This window comes from Vulpes lagopus, chromosome 2, assembly GCF_018345385.1.
Source record: "Vulpes lagopus strain Blue_001 chromosome 2, ASM1834538v1, whole genome shotgun sequence".
In the NCBI taxonomy this organism is placed as follows: domain Eukaryota; kingdom Metazoa; phylum Chordata; class Mammalia; order Carnivora; family Canidae; genus Vulpes; species Vulpes lagopus.
In genome coordinates this window covers 173,563,660-173,585,781 of record NC_054825.1, presented here as the reverse complement: position 1 = coordinate 173,585,781, position 22,122 = coordinate 173,563,660, and the positions used below count along the sequence as shown (strand labels likewise).

The following is a 22,122-nucleotide window of genomic DNA, read 5'->3' as shown; positions in this document are numbered from 1 at the left end:
GATGGATTTACTTGCTCGTTAACCTCCTTTTCAGCAAACTACCAAATATATACAACAGTGTTACTTACCTTGGCTCTAAGTATCCATTTGGGCCAAATGGGACATCTTTCTAAATGTCTGGACTGCTAAGTTTTGACAGCCTGAGCCAGCATCTTGAGGTAGTTGGTGGAGCAAGAAAAGAGCAAGTTGGGCAGCCCACTGGACCAGAATTCAGGATCAACCCTGGGACCCTGCCACGAGATGATGCCATGGAGGCAGGGTAGAGCACTATTACCCCAGGGCAGTCTCCCCTCCTGCTCACACCATGCATTCATGCCATAAATCTATTCATGCCAAAGGCCTTGGCTGTGCTACCCGACTCTAGGGATATAGCAGCGACCATTTCAGAATCAACCACACCCCCCTCAGAACTTATAAACCAAGTGAAGACAGACATATCACCAGACAGTGAGTCCAGTGCTGTCTGATCTTTAGTAAGAGAAACCTAGGCAGGAGGGTTGTAAGAGGCCAAAGCTAATCTTGGATACTTATGGTCTACCAGAAAGTCAGCAGCTGTCCATGAACTGATAAGAATTCAGGTCAAGTCACAATTGTAGAGAGGTTCTATTACAGGTATGGTTGTCTCTTCTCACTCTTCACCACCAAAGTTTGCCATTTATTCATTATTCAACACATAATTTCTGAGCACATATGATGTACCAGGCACTTTACAAGGAGCTGGAAACTGAGAGCAAGATAAGTCTCCTTTCTGAAGAAGCTTACACTCTACAGGGAAGAACATAAACAAATAGACTTCTAAATAAACAAGATAATTACAGGGAGTGGTAAGTGATAAGGAGAAAATTAAACAGGGTTGTAAGCTAAAGCAGTGCCACTACTGGTCCGCTATTGTTAATGGTCTGCAACAAGTACAGAAATTGCCAACAAGCACAGAAATTTGACATGGCCATGACATCCAAGAATATAATCAATAGACTTGTCTTGTTGGACAGGATATAGACCAAAGGAATTAGAACATGACAGATTAAGATATCAGAAAATGAGTCCTACTCCACAATCACAAATAGTTTGAGGTACACTGGGCTAGTGGGCAATGAGGTCTAGAAGTATATTGTTTAGAGTCATGCTAGTGGCTGGAACGAATAAACCCCAACATTTCAGTAGCTCACAAAATAGTTTATTTCGCATTCACAGAACCTCCCAAAGTGGACGTTTCTGGTTGCCCACATATTAAGTTAGGGATTCAGGTTTCTTTCACTTGGTGATTCCACCATCTCCTAAAATGCTTGGAGTCCTTTGAATCTAGGAAGAAGATGAGAGACTGGAGAACCCCCACTTGCTTCTTAAAATCTTCAGCCCAAAAGTGAATCCTTATACACTTTTGGATGGGAATGTAAATTGGTACAGCCACTGTGGAATATAGTATAGGGGCTCCTCAGAAAATTAAAAGTAGAACTACCACATAATCTAGCAAGCAATCTTGCTTCTGGGGATATATCCAAAGGAAAAAAATCACTGTTTTTCAGAGACATTTATATTCTCATAATTACTGTAGCATTATTCACGATACTCAAGATAATAGAAACAACCTAGGTGCCCATCAACCCATCAACGGATGAAGGGATAGAGAGGATTTGGGATAGATAGATAGATAGATAGATAGATACAAAGATTAAATCATGAGAAATATGAAATCATGCCATTCGCAATAACATGGATAGAAATAGAACTTGAGGCCATTATGCTAGCGAGATAAGTCAGATAAAGACAAATACTGTGTGATATCACTTATATATGAACTCTAAAATAGCCAAATTCACAAAAACAGAACGGAAAATGATGGTTGCCAGGGACTAGGGGAAACAGGGTAGACTATTGAAAGGATACATACACTCAGTTATGAGTGAGATCTTAGTATCTAATATATAACATGGTGACTATGGTGGACAATACTGTATTGTATACTTAAAATTTGCTAAGAGAGTAGATCTTACACATTCTCACCAAAAAAAAGGTGACTATGTGAGGTAATGGATGTATTAATCAATTTGTGGTAAAAATTTCACAATGCACACATATATCAAATAACCATGTTGTATACTTTAAATATCTTATTTTTTCAATTATACCTCAGTAAGCCGGGGGGGGGGGGGTTAAAATAAAGCTTTGGCCTTAAGTGTCATACATCTCTTCTTAATCCATTGGACAGAACTAGTCTCGTGGCCTCAACTGGTAGCAGAGGCCTCTGGAAAAATGTAGTCTAAAATATTGTGCAGCCTATAGACACCTAGCTGGCTGTGCCATAGAAAGCCTTTCTAAGATATTCTTTGAGCTGAGACATGGAAGCATAGGTGGGAGAGCTGCTCCAAGAACTGTGAGAAGAGGGTTCCCAGAGTGGGAATGGCAATCACAAAGCCTCAAAGCCGGAATGAGCTTGGAGATTCAAAGAACAAAAAGGAGGCCAATGTGGCAGTGAGTAATGTCACATATCTTTCACTCTCTAAAGCAGGTGGGGTTCTCTCCTCCCTGTAAGAACTCTTGTAGGTGCTTTCCAGCTCTCCTGAAGAGGAAATCCAACACTCGTTCTTCACCTTCCATCTGACAAAGACTGTTCACAGAAACCTTTTGGCAGACATACGGCTATCTATCTTTAGGACCTCCAACCCCCTCCATGCCTGGCTCTGCACTGGGTGATGTTGGGGATACAACGGTGACCAACATAGATCCCTTCCCTGTCCTCAGGACTTCTGCAGTCCAGAGGGGAAGACAGGCCCACCACCAAATGTGACTGTGAGTTGTTCTTTTATTTATTCTTTAACTCAGCAAAGTTCTATTTTGCATCTACTGCAGTGCCATTCTGGTGGTGTGTGAAAGATAAAGTAAGAAAAATGTTAAGAGTACAGTGGGAAAAAATAAAGCATCACAAGGGTGATCAGAAGTATTGGAGATGGGTGAGGGGCCACAGTTTTAAATAGAGAGGCAAATAATGCCCCAATTAGGATATGACTTTTTAGCAAAGGCTTGCAGGACTTAAGAGAGGAAACCAGATATATCTGGGGTGACAGTCTCAGGTAGATGGAAATGCTAGTGCAAACGGCTGTAGAGAGGAGCCCATCTGATATTTCTGAGACATAGTAAGGAGGCCAGGATAGCTGAAGAGAAGTAGAGAATGATTAGAGATGAAATCAGGGAGGTAACATAGGCAAGATCAAAGCAAGCATACTTTATTTTGAGTGACATGAACACATTGAACAGATAAGTGACATGTGCTGACTCAGGTTAATCAGCTCTCTCTGTGACTCAGGAAGGGAGCAGAGTATGGGGAACAGGTGATAGCAGGGAGACAGCTGTGTTTTTCCAGATGGGAGGTGATGGTATATGAGGCCAGAGTGGGAAACAAGAAAAGGAAAAGCCTTGATGAATTTTAAAGGTAAACAGGAATTTTGACCATAGGAGCTAGAATCACAGAGCTGCCCTTGTCTGGGGAAGTAGGAGAGAAAAAAAGTCTAGGGAGGTACAGTGTAGTGATCCTTCTAAGGTTTGGGAGCCACGGTCCTGGTTACAGGCCGGTTCAGAGTGGGCATGTGACCCTGCCTGAGCAAATGAGACTTGGACAAATGGTTTCTGGAGCTTTTGGTAAAGGGAAGCAGCCCACCTCTTCCATGCTATCCTCTAAAACCCCAACTTCAAAGGATGCAGGGTAAGTCATTCTGCAACCAGGTGGAAGAGCCTGGAACTGCTAGGATGAGAGGAGCCAAAAAAGAAGCAAGTGCTAGGAAGAGGAGCCATAAACCGGGTCCCTAATGACATCACCGTCAGCACCATGATAGTTACTGAGCAGTCAACTGTGTACAGACACTGTTCAAGGAGCTTATGCATATTATCTCATTAAACCCCACAACAGGGCAGCCCTGGTGGCCCAGAGGTTTAGCGCCGCCTTCAGCCCAGGGTGTGATCCTGGGGACCTGGAATCAAGTCCCATGTCGGGCTCCCTGCATGGAGCCTGCTTCTCCCTCTCCCTGTGTCTCTGCCTCTCTCTCTCTCTCTGTGTCTGTCATGAATAAATAAATAAAATCTTAAAACACACACACACACACACACACACACACACACACACACACAACAAGGGACACCTGAGTGGCTCAGTGGTTGAGTGTCTGCCTTTGGCTCAGGGTAGGGTGTGATCCCTGGGATCAAGTCCCTCATCAGGCTCCCCCCAGGGAGCCTGCTTCTCCTTCTACCTGTGTCTCTGCCTCTCTCTCTATGTCTCTCATGAATAAGTAAAATCTTTAAAATAAACAAATAAACCCTACAACACTAAAACCAGGTATTATTATTGTCCCTGATTCATAAATGAGGAAACTGAGGCTGCAAAGATTGAGAGACTTGCTCTAGATCATTTAGCCTGTGAGTGATGGAATAAGGATTCAAACCCAGTCAGGCAGCCCAGGTGCTTCAGTGGTTTAGCACTGCCTTCGGTCCGGGGCCTGATCCTGGGGACCGAGGATCGAGTCCCATGTCGGGCTCCCCGCATGGAGCCTGCTTATCTCTCCCTCTCTCTCTCCCCGCTCATAAATAAATTAAATAAATAAATAAATAAATAAATAAATAAAATCTTTAAAACAAAACAAACCCAATGAGTCAGACTGCAGAGCCTTTGCTCATAATTGCCTTCCAGCGTTTGAGCTGCTGGGTCATACCTCACTTGAACCAGGATAAACCAGGACACTTTTTAAATCACATGATGGGGATTCCTGGGTGGCCCAGTGGTTTGGCGCCTGCCTTTGGCCCAGGATGCGATCCTGGAGACCTGGGATCGAGTCCCACGTTGGGCTCCCGGTGCATGGAGCCTGCTTCTCCCTCTGCCTATGTCTCTGCCTCTCTCTCTGTGTGTGACTATCATAAATAAATAAAAATTTTAAAAAATTAAAGCACATGAGCCAAGGTATTTCTTGTCTGGGAGGAAAAACACTACCTTGGGGTTTGGGGCATTTGTCATCATAAAGAGGCTTAGCTGTGGAAGGAAGTCCAGAGAAGATAATACAAACAATCCTGGGCGAGGTGGGGGGTACGATCAGAGAAGGCTTGCATAGGGGCTACATCTGAGATAAGACCTAAAGAATGAGGAGGAGGTAGCCATTAAAGATCATGAAGAAGGGTGATGGAGGTAGAGGGCACAGCAGGAATAAAATCCCAGAGGTGGGAGGAAGGGAGCCTTGACAGGTAAGGTCCCAATGAGAACACTGCTTTCATCTCTGGAAAGGGCTTAACCTGGAAATAAGTGTCCTCCACTCATCCGGATCATCTTTCCCACAAGCCCCTGCTAAGCCTCAACTGTCATCACCTGCGCCGGCCCCCTGCCCTCACCTGTCTCCTCCTCTGATCCACCATCCACAGAATACCCAGAATGTTCCCACACACACACTTTTAAAAAACTTTTAATTTCTTAATTTAGATATAGATAAGTCTACAGAATAAGCAGAAACAAGTCTAACAGACCCCCTGTGCCATCTACATTACACAAATGTAAACATTTTCCTGTACTTGCACCAGATCTCTTCTTTTTAGAAAGAAAATGTTGTGGGTGCAAAATTAAACCCCTCCCTCTTCTCTGTTCCTTCTTCCCTCCCTCCCTGAAAGAAACCACCAAACTCATGTTGCTGTAAATCAATCCTGTATTTTATAATATACTTAATACATATATACACACGCGATGGTACAGAGTTGTTGCTTGGGTGTGCAGTATCCTTAGTGACTTCTCTCAAATCTTTCCAGCTCTTCACTTTCTAAGACTCACTTTCTGGGTCTCTCAGCTGGCCCAGTTGATGTTTCAGTTGACACGGTCCTAAAAAGGCCAATTGTTATGAGGAAATTAGAGATAGGATGGTCTAAATGTGCCAAATATTGATCACAAATGTATATCCAAGAAGGCAATGATAAGAATCCATCTCTGGGTATTAATGCTGATAAAGGTTTTATCCCTCCAAAGTAGTGTCCTGTAGATGGCACTTCTTAAGCTTTAATATGCATACAAATCACTGCCAGATTTGGTCAAAATGCATGTTTTGATTCAGTAAGACCAGCAGGGGAGGAGCAAGGGATTCTGCATTTTTAACAAACCCCTAGAGGATTCTGGTCCTTGAACACCTTGTAAGCATCGAATTACAGGTATTAATGTGAAAGCTTGAAGCTTGTCAAACAGGGACCAGGAGCAGAACACGGGTTAACTGTCTCAGTTTGGGGATTGTAATCATTTTATCATTTGTGTATTGAACAGACTGAACACAGCAGGGCACAAATATGACTTATATTTCTTCTTCCTCTGAGTAAGATGCCAACTTCACCTTTTTGCATCAGCCTTTCGGGAAATGGAAAAGAAAACATCTTCTTACGTAGGAGGAAGAGGAAAGCCACTGCAACTTCCTCCATGAACAGCTTGAGGTAACAATAACTCCACAGACACCAAGAGTCCCTGCTTAGAGTGCATCAGAGTTCCATCTGAGAGGCTGAACCACTACACATAGTGGAGACACATAGATGATAGATAGATAGATAGATAGATAGATAGATAGATAGATAGATAGATAGACAGACGGACAGATGAATTGGGATTTAACCTTACACAATTGGAATTGTGAAGCAGTCCCTAATGTTGTGGTCATAAGTGTCTGATGCTGGCACTCAAAGTGCACAGAGCCAGTTAGGAAGGGAAGACAGATGTAAAGTGGGAGAGAAGCTAGAATAGGCTGGTACAAGCAGGCCTCTGCCCTTGGTGGTATGAGCACCCACAGGAGAAGCTGGCATCCTTCATCATTGAGCTGAACACACACCTGGCCCAGGAGTTGGAGAATCTGGGAGGAATATCCAGGAAACGGTGAAACAATTGCTGGCCTGGCTGCTTGCATACACGATGAGCCAGCAGCCAGCCAGTGACAACCTGTGTGATCTCCAAAATGGCAGGTGCTTCACTTCTGCTGTCCACATCTTGCCCAAGAATCTCCATTGGTCCATCCTAATTGAAGGCACACCAAGAAGGTAATTCTAAGATACAGTTCCTTCAGCCTGGTCAAGCTGACACATTACAAAGCCACGGCACAGAGACTGGAGGAAACTGGTGAGATTGTCAGTGACCGCTGGGGAGATGATAGCATGAGCAACTCTGCTCTCCCTTGAGAACACAGGCACCTTGAATCCATGTGTCTAATAACCTCTGGGTGGCTTTTTTTTTAGAGTTGGAGGGAGGCTGGTAGTCGCTATCTCTTATTTGGCTTTAGCCTTCCTTTCAAAACACACAGAATCCTTGTTTTAGCTTCAGTCAAGGTGCATCTGATTAGTTATCATTAGATTATGGTTATAGATGTTTCATTAAGTCATATTCCAACTTTCCATAATATTCCAATTTTTGATTCCAAAAATAACCAACTACTTTTAATAGACTTTATTTTTCATGAACAATCTTAAGCTTACAGAAAGCTACACAAAAAGTAAAGAAAGCTCCCATATAGTTCCTCTCCCTCTACACACATTTTCCCCTCCTATCACCATCTTGCAGGTATGGTACCTTAGTTACAATTGACAACCAATAGTGAGACATTATTACTAACTAGAATCCATATTTTACATTAAGGCTCACTGTGTTGTACAGTTCTATGGCTTTTTATAAATGCATAAGGTGATGTATCCAGGGTGTCTGGATGGCTCAGTGATTGATCCTCTGCCTTTGGCTCAGGTCATGATCCCGGGGTCCTCGGATCCAGTCCTACATCGAGTTCCCCGCAGGAAGCCTGCTTCTCCTTCTGCCTGTGTCTCTGCCTCTCTCTGTGTGTCTTTCATGAATAAAATCCTTTAAAAATATATGATGTATCCACCATTACAGTACCATACAAAATAGTCTCACGCTTCTAAAACTGCTGAGCCTCATCCTTTCATCCCTACCCCCCCACGTCATGATCCCCTGGAAATCACTGATCTTTTTACTGGTCCCTATAGTTTTGCCTTTTCTAGAATGCCATATATTTGTGATCACAGTCTTTCAGATTGCCTTTTCAGATTGTCTTCCAAAGCAGCTGTATCGTTTTGCATTCCCAGCAGCAATGAATGAGATCCTGTTGTTCCACATCTTCAACAGCATTTGGTATCATTTTGGGGGTTTTTAGACATTCTAATAGGTATATGGAGGTATCCCATTGTTGTTTTAATCTGCAATTCCCTAATGACATGATGTTTAGCAAATTTTCATGCTTATTTGCCATCTGTACATCTTCTTCGGTGAGATATCTGTTTATAACTTTTGTCTATTTTTAAGTAAATTGTTTTCTTACAGTTGAGTTTTAACAGTTCTTTGTATATTTTAGATACAAGTCCATCATCAAGTGTGTGTTTTGAAAATATTTGTCAGTCTGTGATTTTCTTTTCATTCTCTTAAACAGCCAGTACATTTTATTTTTTACATTTTTTTTTAATTTATGATAGTCACAGAGAAAGAGAGAGAGAGAGAGGCAGAGACACAGGCAGAGGGAGAAGCAGGCTCCATGCACCGGGAGCCCGATGTGGGATTCGATCCCGGGTCTCCAGGATCGCGCCCTGGGCAAAAGGCAGGCGCCAAACCGCTGCGCCACCCAGGGATCCCCATTTTATTTTTTAAAAAAGATTTTACTTATTTATTCATTCATGAGAGACAGACAGAGAGAGAGAGAGAGAGAGAGAGAGGCAGAGACACAGGCAGAGGGAGAAGCAGGCTCCATGCAGGGCCCAATGCGGGACTCAATCACGGAACTCCAGGATCACACCCTGGGCCCAAGGCAGGCACTAAACCAGAGCCACCCAGGGATCCCCAGCCAGTACATTTTAAAACCCCCTGAGGGCAGCCCAGGTGGCTCAGCAGTTTAGCTGAGGTTTAGGCTGCCTGCATGGAGCCTGCTTCTCCCTCTATCTGTGTCTCTGCCTCTTTCTCTCTCTCTCTCTGTCTCTCATGAATAAAAAAAAAAATCTTTAAGAAAAATAAAAATAAAACCCCTTGAAAGGCTCACAGACAATGACAGACATGCTGTCTAATCAACTTGTTTTTTAATAGCAAAACACCCCAGAAAGGGATCCCTGGGTGGCACAGCGGTTTAGCGCCTGCCTTTGGCCCAGGGCGCGATCCTGGAGACCCGGGATCGAATCCCACATCGGGCTCCCGGTGCATGGAGCCTGCTTCTCCCTCTGCCTATGTCTCTGCCTCTCTCTCTCTCTGTGTGACTATCATAAATAAATAAAAATTTTTAAAAAACCACTTTATTAAAAAAAAAAAAAAACACCCCAGAAAAAGCAGGCTTACAATGTTTGAGCAAAATGGCACCTTTTGAGCATTAGGTATTGTGGAGTAGCAGCTGCCAATCTTTCTTCCAGGAAACCCACCTGGATTACATCAGTCCCTGGCACCCTTTTCTGCTTCTCAGCCCTTATGAAATATTTGAAGCTTGACAGCTTCTCCCCCAGATTTGCTATCCTAATGGTGACCCCATGGTCCCTTTGCCCTGGGCCAGCCAACTCTTGGATGTCCCTTAACTCCTCACACCCACAGGGTCCCACATTGTTATCAGCATCTCCCCCAAAGCTGTCCCTTCTCTCACATGCGCATTTCAAGGTCTGCTTCACCTAATCCCAGAGCCCTGGACCTCGCCCTGGACCTCTACTGCCAATCAATCTCCTGACCCACTCACTCAGTCCTCACCTCTCTGCTCCACAGCCCTACATGGTCCACCACTGCCCTCCGCGACCCTCCCTCATCCTGCTCCACCCTCCTCCTCAGACCCGTTTATTTTTACCCCAGCACCTCTCCCCTCATTTGCTTATTGAATGACTTCTTAGAGAGTCAGGCTTTGAACTGGACACAGGACAGAGCGATGACCTCGGCCAGCATGTTCAGTGATAGGTCACTGAGTGTTGCCACTTCTCGGGGCCCTTGTCCGAGGCGGAGTGGGCTCTCTGGATCTCTAGCCCCAGGACCCAGGGCTTTCTGGGGCAGCGCACGGACCTCGCACATTCCCTGTCCCAAACCGACCCGCTCCTGCTGTCTACTTTCTACCGCCCCTACCTGGTGATGGTGAAGCGTCTACGTCCCCCAGGGGACCCGAGCTCCGCAGCAGGGACGCTGGGGTTGTCATCCACCGCGGTGTCCGCGGGGCAGGGTCGGCTCACGAATGTCATGGACTGGGAAAGACGAAGGAACACCTGGAAGAACGCATGGCGGGGCGCTACTGGGCTCATGCTCTCGGCCCCAACCCTCACTCAGACCTGAACCACCCTGTTTCTGACATCAAAGGGCAGTAGGTTTGGCATCTCCGTACCCGGCCTCGCAGGATGAAAGCCCCATTTTGTCACGCACATCAAGGGAGGCATCTGGGAGCTTCTGCCTCTTGGGGGCCACTCGGTGGTGAGCGGGAGGACGAGGAAAGAGAACGGGCCTTGCCGCTTCTCCACACCCGCTTCATCTTCACTCAAAGCGACCCAAACCGGACGAGCGAGGGACACGCAACCGCTCAGCGCCGCGGAGGAGCCCGGAGACCCCCGCCCGCCCGGCGGTAGCGTCACTTCCGGCGCGCTCGTGACGTCAGAGGCGGGCGCCGCGCTTGAAGCGGGCGCGGGAGGCTGCCGCTGCGGCGCTGGCATGGAGTTGATGCGGGAGGCGCGGGAGCTGGGCTGCTGGGCGACGGAGGAGATGGGGGCGCCCGTCGCCGCCCGCGCCCCGGAGTCGACGCTGCGCAGGTGAGGGACGCTCCGAGTGAGGAGGACTCCCCGCCCCGGAGATGGTCTCGGGCCGTGGGAACCGCGCCCCTCCCTTCCTCTGCCCCGGTGAGGATGGCCCTTAAGGGCGCCCCTCACACACACACCCAGTAGTATATCCAGGAAGGGGAGCCTGGATTGAGGGACAAACCCCTGACGGGGACCCCCACACTCCCACCCCGTACCCGGAGTGAGGGCCGAGGCGCCAGTGAGGATCCTCCAGAGTTCCTGAAGCCCCCTTCTTGTGTGGAAGTAAGATCTTTGGAGTAAGACTGTCCCTGCAACGTCCTACCACCCCCCACCCACCCCAACCGGTAGGGGGGCTCGAGTCAACAAGGACCACCCCTTTGGAGACTGAATCTATAGGAGTGATGCCGCACATCGGGTAATGAGAGCACCTCCTGGCAGTGTACCCCCCACCCCCTCCTCTGGAAGTGGCTAGAGATAGGCCTTCTCCCAGGAGAAAGGAGTCACCCCACCCAGTGAAAAGCCCACAACTCAGCGACGGAGAACTCCCCAGGAGGGAATGTCTCACCCCAAAAAGTATGGGCCCTCTCTCCCTGCAGAAGGGAGAATTCCCCAGTACAGACTTTCCCCACCACCACCACCCTAGGATAAGGATGATGTACCCTGTGTGATGCCCGAGGCATACCTTTACACACTGTCCCCACAGACTGTGTCTGGGCCAGGGGGCCGACATCTGGGCCTACGTCTTGCGGCATGTGCACAGCCAGAGGTGAGCCAGCAGCATGAGGGAGGCTGTGAGAGTGGAGGGGACACAGGCAAGCCCCACAGTAACACCTCTTCCTTCCGCCTCTCTGCTGTAGGAGTGTCAAGAAGATCCGGGGAAACCTACTGTGGTAACTGGTTCTAAAAGCTGTTCCTTCCTCTTTTCCCTAGTCCCATCCAACTGTGTTTTCACCCACAACCTCATACCTCCTGTGTTCCCCCCCCCCCCCCCGAAGTCTCTGTCATCCCCTAACTCTGGTCTGGTTTCCTCAGGTATGGCCACCAGGATAGTCCAGAGGTGAGAAGCATGCATGTGTTATAAGATTTTCTTTCATCCAAAAAGAGGACTTGTAGATTTCTGCTCTAGGCCCAGCCTTGTGCTATGTGATGCTGGGAATACTGGGTCACAAGACAGCCCTGATCCCCACACTCAGAGGGCTTATAGTCTGGGGGAGACAGGCATGAGCTGGGCATTGAAGGGATATGAATATGAAGCATCAAAGCTGATGAGGTGAGCTGAGAGAAGGGACTGGTTTGGGAGATATACTGAGGCCAGTGTAGGACCTATTGTGTGCAAGGGGCCCCAGTAACATCTAGGGGAAGGCTTCCAGAAGACCTTGGGACCCCTAGATGTGGGGCTCAGTGGGGAGGTAAGAACTGGGGCAGAGATGTAGTGTCATCAGTGCAGAGACAGGAAACAGGAGGATAGGTGAGGCAACCCCAGGAGGAAGGAGGCGGCCAGATGGTACCCTAGTGTTTCTCTAGGCCTAGAGAATCAGGCATAGAAATTACTTGTGATAAACCCTCTGCCACCTACCTGTGCAGGCAAGGAGACCGGTCCTCCACAGAGAACAGTCAGGCTGGGTCAAGCCCCAACCAGCCCATGCATCTAACTACCTCTGTACTTGTTTCCGCCAGGCCCGTCGGAAGCTGGAGCTAGAAGCCACTGTTGCTCGCCTGCGGGCAGAGATCCAGGAGTTAGACCAGAGCCTGGAGCTAGTGGAGCAAGAGACCGAGGCTCAGGGTATCCTGTGGGGCTGGGAAGATGAGCAATGGAGTGGGTGTAGGGGAACTGCTGATGGCCACGTGTTTCTCCTATAGATATGGCCATGGAGCAGACCCTGCAGAGCATTCAAGACACCCAGCGTCGTGCTCTCCTCCTCCGGGCCCAAGCTGGGGCCATGCGAAGACAGCAGCATGGGCTCCAAGATCCCATGCAGCGGCTACAGAATCAGCTGAGGCGTCTGCAGGACATAGAGAGGTGGGCCTCAGGTGCCCAGGGACCAGCCTTCACCAGGCAGGCAGACAGACATTTTCCTTAGAGACCCAGCGCTCTACCCTGATCCCTTCTTGGGTTCCAGAATTCTGAGCTCTACTCCTTAGGATTTGAAGTCCGTGAGGTCAGGAAGTTTTCTTATCTCAGCCACTTATTTTTCCAGTGCCTAGAATGGTGCCAACTGTATATCTAGGGAATGTTCTGGGGAAAGAACATTAAATAAGGGACAAGTCCCCACCCTTATGGAGCTTACACTATAATGCAGAGGAACCAGATGGTAAACTAGGGAGCAGGCTCTATAATTGCAGGGAAAGATAAATTCTTTGATAAAAAAAAAAGTGATATGATAATCACTTATCATATCAAGGGAGAAGGAGATGCTACTCTGGGGAGGATGGTCAGAGAAGGCCTCTCTGAGGAGGTAACATTTGAATTGGGGAAGGAATCTCATGGAGAAGGACAGCAAGAAGAAAGGTGCTGAGCTAAGCATCTGGGAAGAACAGCCCAGAGGCCAGTTCAGCTTCAGTTACACAGGCAAAAGGGAGAGCATGGGCGGGGGGGGTGAGGGCTGTGGAAGAAGTGGACAGAGTGCCATATAGGCATTGGGATTTTACTCTGAGGCTGGGTTCATGTCTTAGCTTGGCCACTTACACCATGACCTGGGGCAGACTACTTAACTTCTCTGTTCTTCAGTTTGTAAGTTCTATGGAATGGGGATAATATTAAATCTATTTTATAGGGTATGTGTGGAAATTAGGTGAGTTAAGTCATACAGAGCACTTGGAAGAGTTTTCTAATACCCATTGTTACTATTCTGAGTGTGGTGGGAAAACATTACATTCTTTTTGAGGGTTTGGGGCAGAGAAGTGACATGATCTGTCTGAGGTTCTAGTAGGATTATCAACTACTAGATGGAAAACAGACTGCATAGGGCAAGAGCAGAGGCCAGTGAGGACACTAATACAGCCAAGAGACGTCAGTAGCTTGATTTTAGAGGTAACCCCTGAGATCCATGCTCAGTAACTAGCCTTGTAGCAGGAGGAGACCCAGACATCTGCTCTAGCTCCCTTCTCTTAGGGACCCCACCCCAACGCTACTCCTCTCTCCAGGAAGGCCAAAGTAGACATAACCTTTGGACCCTTGACATCAGCATCCCTGGGCCTGGAACCTGTGGTCCTGGTAAGAGTCCTGTGCCATGGGGACAGGAGTAGGGAGTCAGGCCAGGTGGACCCCTGGGTTTCCCTCATTCCCCATCTTCTTCCCAGGGTGATGTCCGAACAGCCTGCACCCTCCGGACCCAGTTCTTACAGAAACTCCTAACTCCTCAGGCCAAGGGAGGCAGCATCCTGTGAGTGTCATCTAAGCCCCACAGACCCTGCCAAGAACCTGGGTTTGTCTGGTTCAGAGGAGTGACTTGTCTGTTAATTCCTCAGACACTGAGCCTCTGGACTGTTTCAGCCCCCAGCTTTGCCCTGACAGGGCTTCCAGGCTGGGACAAGAAAGAGACAAATCCATCACAGACAGTGGCAACCTGGGTGGTTTAGGGCTGTTAAGAGTATGGAAGCCTGAGAGACTCCAGGTACCCAGAGGAGACACCTTCCTCAGCTAGGGAATCAGGAAGGACCAGTTCTCTGGTGAGGAGGCCTAGCCAGAGTAAAAGGATAAGACAGTATTCTAGACAGATAGCACATGTGAAAGGCCCTGAGGCCAGCTAGTTGGTATAAGCGGGGAGCTCAAGTCTAGCAGGCCTAGGTGGACTTGGTTTCCTCATCCTTGAAATGAGGACAGTGATACCCCCCACCTTACAGGGTAGTGGTGATCCGTAGAAGGAGAGTTGATGTATCTTATAATGTTCTCTGTCCTCTCTGTCCTTCCCCAACTCCACAGAACCCCTCGAGATGACCAGTTTGGAGCTTCCTACCAGCAGTGGCTAAGCTCAGTAGAGGTGAGGGGTTGCGGGAAGCCACACCTTCTGCCCTGTGAGCAAACCTCAGGGTGCCAGGGCTTAACTCTTGATCCCCACCTCATTACCATGGATCCCAGCTCATAGCCCTGCCCCCATCTGGCCCTACTTCACCCTTCCCCCCACCAGACACTGCTGACAAACCACCCTCCGGGCCACGTCCTGGCCTCCTTGGAGCACCTGGCTGCAGAGCGGGAGGCAGAGATTCGGTCCCTGTGCAGTTCGGATGGGCTCCAAGAAACGGAGATAGCCAGGTGTGGAATGGAGTGCTCCGCAGCGCAGGGCAGGATGGGTGGATGGGTAAGCGGGGACAGACTCGGGACCAGGCACAGTCACCTGGTGATGGGGGTGGAGCTGAGACCCAGTGACTGATCTGGTAAGTGGGCTGACTTTGGTCACCCCTGGAGCCCAGGCAAGGGGAGAGGGCTCCTCCCTCAGCAGTTTTACCCTACCCACAGGTCCCAGGCACCAGACCAGTCAGACTCCAGCCAGGCACTGCCTTCCATGGTGCATCTCATCCAGGTGACCCCCAGACATCCTTCCCAGGACTCCATCCCCTTCCCATCCCAAAGCCCACTTGATCCCCTCACCCCCTTGGATCATGTCCACCCTGACTTTGTACCCCTGCCTCAGGATAGCTGGCGGGCCGTGGGTACGCTGGTTGCCCAGCGGGGCCCCCTTCTGAAGGAGCGTCAGATCCTGACTCGGCACCTCCAAGGCCTGATGGAGGAGGTGAACAGATGTACCCTGGGATCCAGCGAGAGGTGAGGGGGGTCCCTCAGCAGAGGCCTCTAGGCCATCTCTTTCCCAGAGGTCTCAGAATACTGGACTTTTTTCCTGCCTCTGTGGCTCGCAGCTCTGCCTCCCTGTTCCCCTCATTTGTTCGTGGCTCCTTGTGTGTCCTTACAGATCTGATCTCCCTCCTCCACTATGAGTCTTAGTCTTTTTTTTTTTTTTTTTTTTTTGAGTCTTAGTCATCTTACTCTCCCTTGCTCTTTTCTGCTCTACCCCAGGCAGGCGCTGCTGCTGGGGCTCTGGGGCTGTGGCCTGCGGGCAGAGCTCAAGGCCCTGCGTGCCCAGAACCAGGAGCTGGAGGAGGTGGCTGGGCGGCGGCAGCTTCTGCTACAGGAGTTACAGGCCAAACAGCAACGGATCCTGCACTGGCGCCAGCTGGTGGTGAGAGGTGGACCTGGGGGGGTGGGTAGTGGCAGTGCCTGATGGAGGGCCAGAGAGAGGCAGGGAGTGTTAGGACCCCAAACTGGACCTCTGGTGGTGGCAAGAGGTCCAGGATGAGCCTTCCAAGAAGAAGCAGGACCTGTGCAAAGGGGAGGGCAGGGCCGGAGGGTGGGAGGTGGGAAGTAAAAGCGGCCCATCTCGCGGCTCGTGGTTGCCCAGGAGGAGACACAGGAACACATCCGCCTGCTCATCAAGAGCAACTCAGCCAGCAAGACCCGCCTGTGCCGGAGCCCTGCGGAGGTGAGGTGGGGCTTGGGGTGAGGGCTGGGGAGGCCTGGGGCTCCTGGAGATGGAGCTGGGTGGCTCCAGGCTGCCCCTCCCTTCCCATTCTTTCCCCACAGGTGCTAGCTCTGGTACAGCGAAAAGTGCTCCCCACATCTGAGGCGGTGGCGCCACAGAGCCAGGAGTTGCTGCGCTGTCTGGAGGAGGAAGCCCGGCATCTGCCCCACCTTCCGTTGGGCACCCTGCTTCGGCATAGTCCTGAAGGGTAAGACTGGAGCCACCCCCTATAGCCCCTCCATGGCTGATCACTGCTTCCTGATTCCACTCCCAAAAAATAATCCCAGGCCTCCGGTGTTCCCAAGCAGCCAGACCTCACCCAAGACCTCATTCCCACTCTGGAATCCTCATCCCCAGACCCACCTCCACATTCCTGGGGCCTCCTGAGCCCACCTCTCAGCCCCTAGAACCTCTGGAACCCAGGCCTCCCTCTAAGTACCCCACTCAACCTGGACTTTCCCCCAGATTGCAGCCCCTGCCCACGGTCCTGCCATCCATCCACCAGCTGCATCCTGCGTCCCCGAGGGGCTCCAGCCTCATAGTGCTGAGCCACATGCTGGGGCTGCCTTCAGGGAAGGTGAGTGCCTGTCCCCTAGGATCTGTCTTTCCACCCCTCCTCCTGCCCAAAGTGACTGTCCCTCCCCTCCACCCTCCCTTCCAGGCTCCGGAACTGCTCCTCCCAAAGGCCGCCTCTCTTCGCCAGGACCTTCTGTTCCTCCAGGACCAGCAGAGTCTCCGGTGCTGGGATCTGCTCCGAGTAAAAACCAGCCTGCCACCAGGACCATCCACCCAGGGTAAGGCCTGCCCTGCCCTCACAACCGGCATCCCTGCCCATTCCCAGGGCCATCACCCTCCAGAAGAACCCACAAACACCCCTTGCTGACATAGTGCCTACTATGCACCGAGTGCTTTAAGCATGTTCACTGGTTTCGTTTACACGGCAGCCCTATGGGTTTAGCGCTGCCATTTGCCCCTTTTACAGAGGTAGGAACTAAGACGGGAGGCTTTGGTGGTTGCCTAGGGAGCAGAGCTAGTATTTAAATCCAGGCAGTCTGACATATCTCTGTACTCCTAACCAGGTGACATTGCCCATCAAATTGCCAAGTACTCACGTATGATCATCCAATACGATTGAGTACTTAAAAAGTAGACTGTGGACTTAAACTCCTCTCAGCACTACTTCTTCCCTGCTGTGCAATCTCCCAATGCCTCAGTTTTCTCCTCAGTGGAGTAAGCATAATCATAGTACCTTACAGAGTTGCTGGGAAGACTCAGTCCGGTTACCCAGTCAGGGCACTGAACAACGCATGGCATAATACTTTAATCGCTATGTGTCTCTGGTGTGGTTGCAATCATTTTGTCTCCACGTGTGCAGTCTCTTTTAGTCCTTATGATGAGGGTAGGGTGTTTTTTTGTTTTTTGTTTTTTTGAGAGAGAGGAGGGGGAAGGAGCAGAGGGAGAGGGAGAGAGAGAACCTTAAGCGGGTTCCATGCCCAGCACAGAGGCCAACATGGGGCTTATCCTCACAACCCTGAGATCATGACCTGAGCCAAAAGCAAGAGTCAGGTACTTAACAGACTGAACCGCACGGGCGCCCCCGAGAGTAGGAATTATTAAGACCAAATTTACAGATGAAGAAACTGAAACTTAGAAAAGTTGTTCATTGCTAGATTCCCTCAGGAAGTACTTGCTAGGTCCCTGCCAGCTACTGGCCCTGAGAACTCAAAGGGGAGAGAGGCCAGAGCTTCCCATCCCCAGGGATCCCAGCGGCGGAAGCAAAGAGCACAGAATCAAAGGATAAATAGGTAGAAGAGGTGTATTGATGAGGAATAACTTGGGGTGCCATCAGCAAAGCAGGAAGAAATCATTTTCGGGCCTTTGAGTTTTGGGCTCCCTGCCTTCCCCTCTCCAGTGAGCAGGGAGCTGGGTGTGGGAACAGCCCAAGATGTGGCCCAGCATCATCCCACCACATGGGCATCTCGGATTTTAGTATGTCTTTAACAGAACGTAGTTCCATCTGTTCTGAAAAGCAGTCTTCAGAAAAGCTTTTCTTCTCCCTGTTTTCATTCCCTTAGTAAATAACCCCCCCCCCCTTCCTTACTGAGACCAGCAATCCAGGAGTCATCCATGATTCCTCCCAGCACCCTAACCACCACCACCCCCTCCTTCGACCTATCAACAAGCCAGTCTGTCCCCTGCCCCACTAGCCTGTGGCTCGGTTACACCTGACCGCAGAAGTGCCTGAGAAAGGTCATGCCTGAGGCCAGAAGACCAGGAAGGAATGGAGCCAGGATTCAGGCCAGGGGCTCTGGCTGTATTGCTCATCTATCTGTACTTGGTCTGAGATGGGCCTGTTTGGGGCCTGTGGAGAGGGACTAGACCCAGTCACATCTCCAGGGGGAAACCCTGCTGGAGCGAAGAGCTGTAATAGTCTGAAGAGGAAGCCTTGGGGTAGGGAACAGTGGGAGGGGCTTCTAGGAAAGCTAGTGTCTTGAGTAGGCCCAGAGGGATAGATGAGGTTTTAGTAGTAGCAGAGGCCACATAGCGTATACCTTCAAGTACTAGGCTAAGGAGCTCAGACTCCATCTGGGGGGGACTTGGGAGCCTTGGAGGGTTCCACGCAGGAGAGGGAAAGAATCAGGTTTATGCTTTAGGAAGGTCACTGGCTGCCATGTAGAGAATGGACCAGAATAGGAGGTTGAGGCCTGGAGCCTGGGAGGGAGGCTAGGGGCCAGGTCGGGGGTGGGGGGAGAAGGTGAGGGATGGGCCAAGGAGATTGATGGTCTGTCAAGGAGGGAGGAGGGTATCCAGGATGAGGCCTAGGGGATGGTGGGCTTGCCCCTGAGATGAGGACCTAGGAGGAGGGAGAGGTTTGAGAGAGGTGCTGAGGTCACAACTAAGTGCTGGAGCCTTGGTGACCCATTGTCTGTGAGGCACCTGGGAGTCAGGACTCAACGAGCTGCCTCCCTGCTTTCTCACCTGCAGAGCTGCTGCAGATCCGGGCATCCTGGGAAAAGGAGCAGAAAGACAATCTGGGGCAGGCTCTGAAGCAGCTGGAAAACCTGCTGAAACAAGCACTGGAGCGAATCCCCAAGCTACAGGGGGTTGTGGAGGACTGGTGAGAGGGTGACGAGGGCGGGGCAGGGTGCTGAGCCGGGTGGCATGGGCAGAACCTGGGCGGTGACAGGCAGGCCATGGCGTTGGGGGAGGCTGCGTGTGTGGAGGCCTGGGCCTTCCGGTGATGCTGTCCGCTTCCCCCAGGTGGGAGCAGCCAGGCCAAGCCGCCCTGTCTGGGGAGCTCTGCCAGGGTCTGTCCCTGCCCCAGTGGCGACTGCGCTGGGCCCAGGCCCAAGGCGCCCTGCAACAACTGTGCAGATGAAAAGGGGCCTCAACAGAAATCCAGAGCTTCATATTCACCCCTCCAGAAGACCTTTGGAAGAGAGAGAGCCTCACCAGAATGTGTCAGCCCGTTGTCTCCCTCATATGCTCACAGCCTGTTGTGTTCCTCTCAACTGCCTTGTACCTGTCCTTTATTCGTCAGAGCCAAAGATGGGGTAGTCTGGACCCGCCCTAGGTCCCCCTGAAACTGCCTGCATCACTTTCACCTTCGGCAAAAAGTCTTTGAGCTTGTGCTCTAAACACTGAGGATCTGACACTGAACAAAATGGACGCAAGTTCCATCCTTCAGAGGTGATTCTAGGACAGGGAAGTAGACCTCTCACAAGTTAAGTGAGCAAAATAGTGTGTTGGAAGATAACAGCTCTGGAGAAAAACAAAGCAGGCTATACGAGGTGCGACCTTAGGGAGAGGGCTGCACACACTGTAAAGGTAACGAGAGGGAAGCACGTGGGTATGTGAGGTGGGCTTGTCGGGGGCTGGGGTGGGGAGGAGGCAAGAGCTCAGGCAACCACCCTGAGCTCAAAGTGCTGGTGTGAAGATCAAGGACGTGGGGGCGTTGAGGGTTTGTCTTCTAGTTTTTACGTAGTTCCCTTTTTTACATTTAAATCTGAAGTCATTTGGAATTTATCCAAATGGATCCAATTTTGTCTTATTTTACATATATCCCATTAGCACTTAAAATTCTCAGAGCAGTGCTTCCTTCTGAAGGAGAGGTAGATAGTAGGGATCAACCAAGGGAGGAGGCAAGGGAACTTTCTAGAGTTGGAAATGGATTATTTGTTGAAGGTAGTAGAGGTGGGTGTCAGAACTCATCTAGCTATACTCTTTAGATCTGTGCATTTCACCATGAATTATTATTCTTCAACTTATAAAGTAAAACTTTACCCACCTATATATAAAGTAAAACTTCAGGTGATTTGAGATGCCACCTCTTCATATGCTAAATTTCCACGATTAATCAGGCTATATCTGGATTCTCTCCAAGCCTATTGTCTGTCTGACTCTCGTGTGCCATCTCCACAGTGTTTTAATTATAAAGGTGTCATCGTGTTCTATTACCTGAAATGGCTGGTTGCTGTCTTACTCTAATTTTTCAAGGTTTCCCTGTCTCTTGCTAATTTTTTCTCCCAAATGAAATGAACTTTATACTCAACTTGCATGGTTCCAGAAAAAATACAAACATGGATGAGAGTTTTACTGGGGTTGCAATAAATTTACAAATGAGAGAGATTTGACATCTTTGTGTCTTTACCACATTTCCTTTCCTATGTGCCACCTTAGTGTTCCCCTCCTCTCTTCATCTTGGCTCCTAGCCAAGACTGAACATGGGGGTCCTTGTCCCTCCTCCCTGATAAATTTTCCTCCCTAGTACATCTTCTAACATACTTTGTGATCTACTTTATTAATCCTTTGTTGTCCTCCAAACAGAATGTGAGTTCCCTGAAGATGAAGTTCACTATAAACTAGAAGTTGGACAAACCTTCCTAAATATGATTCAAAGTCTAGATGCAGTAGTAAAGAGAAATACTGATGAAAATGTAAAAACAAACATTTGCAGGGTGCCTGGGTGGCTTAGTCAAGTTAAGCAGCTAACCTCGGTTTCCACTTGGATCATGATCTCATAACATGGGATTCAGCCCCAAGTTGGGGCTCAGCAGAGAGTCTACTTGGGATTCTCTTTCTCCCTCTCCCTCTGCCCCTTTCCCCATTCATATGCACTCTGAATAAATAAATAATTTTTTAAAAACTTTTTCATGGGAGGATCCCTGGGTGACTCAGCGGTTTGGTGCCTGCCTTTGGCCCAGGGCTTGATCCTGGAGTCCTGGGATCGAGTCCCATGTCGGGCTCCCAGCATGGAGCCTGCTTCTCCCTCCTCCTGTCTGTGCCTCTCTCTCTCCCTCTCCCTTTCTCTCTATGTCTATCATAAATAAATAAATAAATCTTAAAAAAAAAACTTTTTCATGGTAAAAAAAAAAAAAGTAAAAAGATAAATTGAGGAAATTTTTCAATTTATATTATAAGTGGATTTGTGTGCACATGTATGTGTATGTCAAAGTAGAAAAAAATTCTAAGTCCATAGAAAAGTTGGCAAAATGGACAATTCTCAGAAAATAGGCTCCAATTCAATTATAATAAGAGAAAAGTAAATTAAATCCCTACTTTGGGAAAAAAAAAAAAAACACCCTACTTTGGTACATCTTCCACCCATCAACTGCAAAAAAGGAAACCTAAAATTTTGGAAGCTCACCGTTGACCAGGCCATGGGAAAACAACACTCGATAACAGCAGTGGACATGCAATGTGAAACAACTAGGGGATAATTTCCAGCACACTCCATATGCATTTACTCTTTGCCTAAACAATCCTGCTTATAGGAACCTACCCCAAAGGTATACTGGGTGAAATACAAGTTGGAAGATCTTGTACAAACAACTAGACTGTATTCAGAAGGTCAATGGGACTAGATTGGGGA

The 22,122-nt window shown here is 49.2% G+C and overlaps 1 protein-coding gene and 1 long non-coding RNA gene across 3 annotated transcripts; one reads left to right on the top strand and one right to left on the bottom strand.

The window, feature by feature from the left end:
- Positions 1-5,657: 5,657 nt before the first annotated feature.
- LOC121479847 lies at positions 5,658-10,574 on the bottom strand. Of its 2 annotated transcripts, XR_005984828.1 has the most exons (4): positions 10,332-10,574; positions 10,079-10,215; positions 6,831-7,012; positions 5,658-5,845 (listed from the first exon to the last, which is right to left on the bottom strand). It is a non-coding gene; the product is annotated as an uncharacterized LOC121479847 (long non-coding RNA). The 2 variants fall into 2 exon arrangements; XR_005984831.1 differs by lacking the exon at positions 6,831-7,012.
- Positions 10,575-10,611: 37 nt separating this feature from the next.
- HAUS5 (HAUS augmin like complex subunit 5) lies at positions 10,612-20,875 on the top strand. Its single transcript, XM_041746543.1, has 19 exons — positions 10,612-10,749; positions 11,441-11,503; positions 11,595-11,627; positions 11,770-11,794; positions 12,415-12,520; positions 12,598-12,757; positions 13,882-13,951; positions 14,038-14,120; positions 14,660-14,717; positions 14,865-14,989; positions 15,194-15,257; positions 15,369-15,499; positions 15,749-15,911; positions 16,131-16,211; positions 16,313-16,458; positions 16,716-16,827; positions 16,912-17,044; positions 19,236-19,368; positions 19,512-20,875. The coding sequence occupies exons 1-19, from the start codon at positions 10,652-10,654 to the stop codon at positions 19,627-19,629; spliced, it is 1,902 nt and encodes a 633-aa protein (XP_041602477.1). The 5' UTR covers positions 10,612-10,651; the 3' UTR covers positions 19,630-20,875.
- The last annotated feature ends 1,247 nt before the right edge of the window (positions 20,876-22,122 follow it).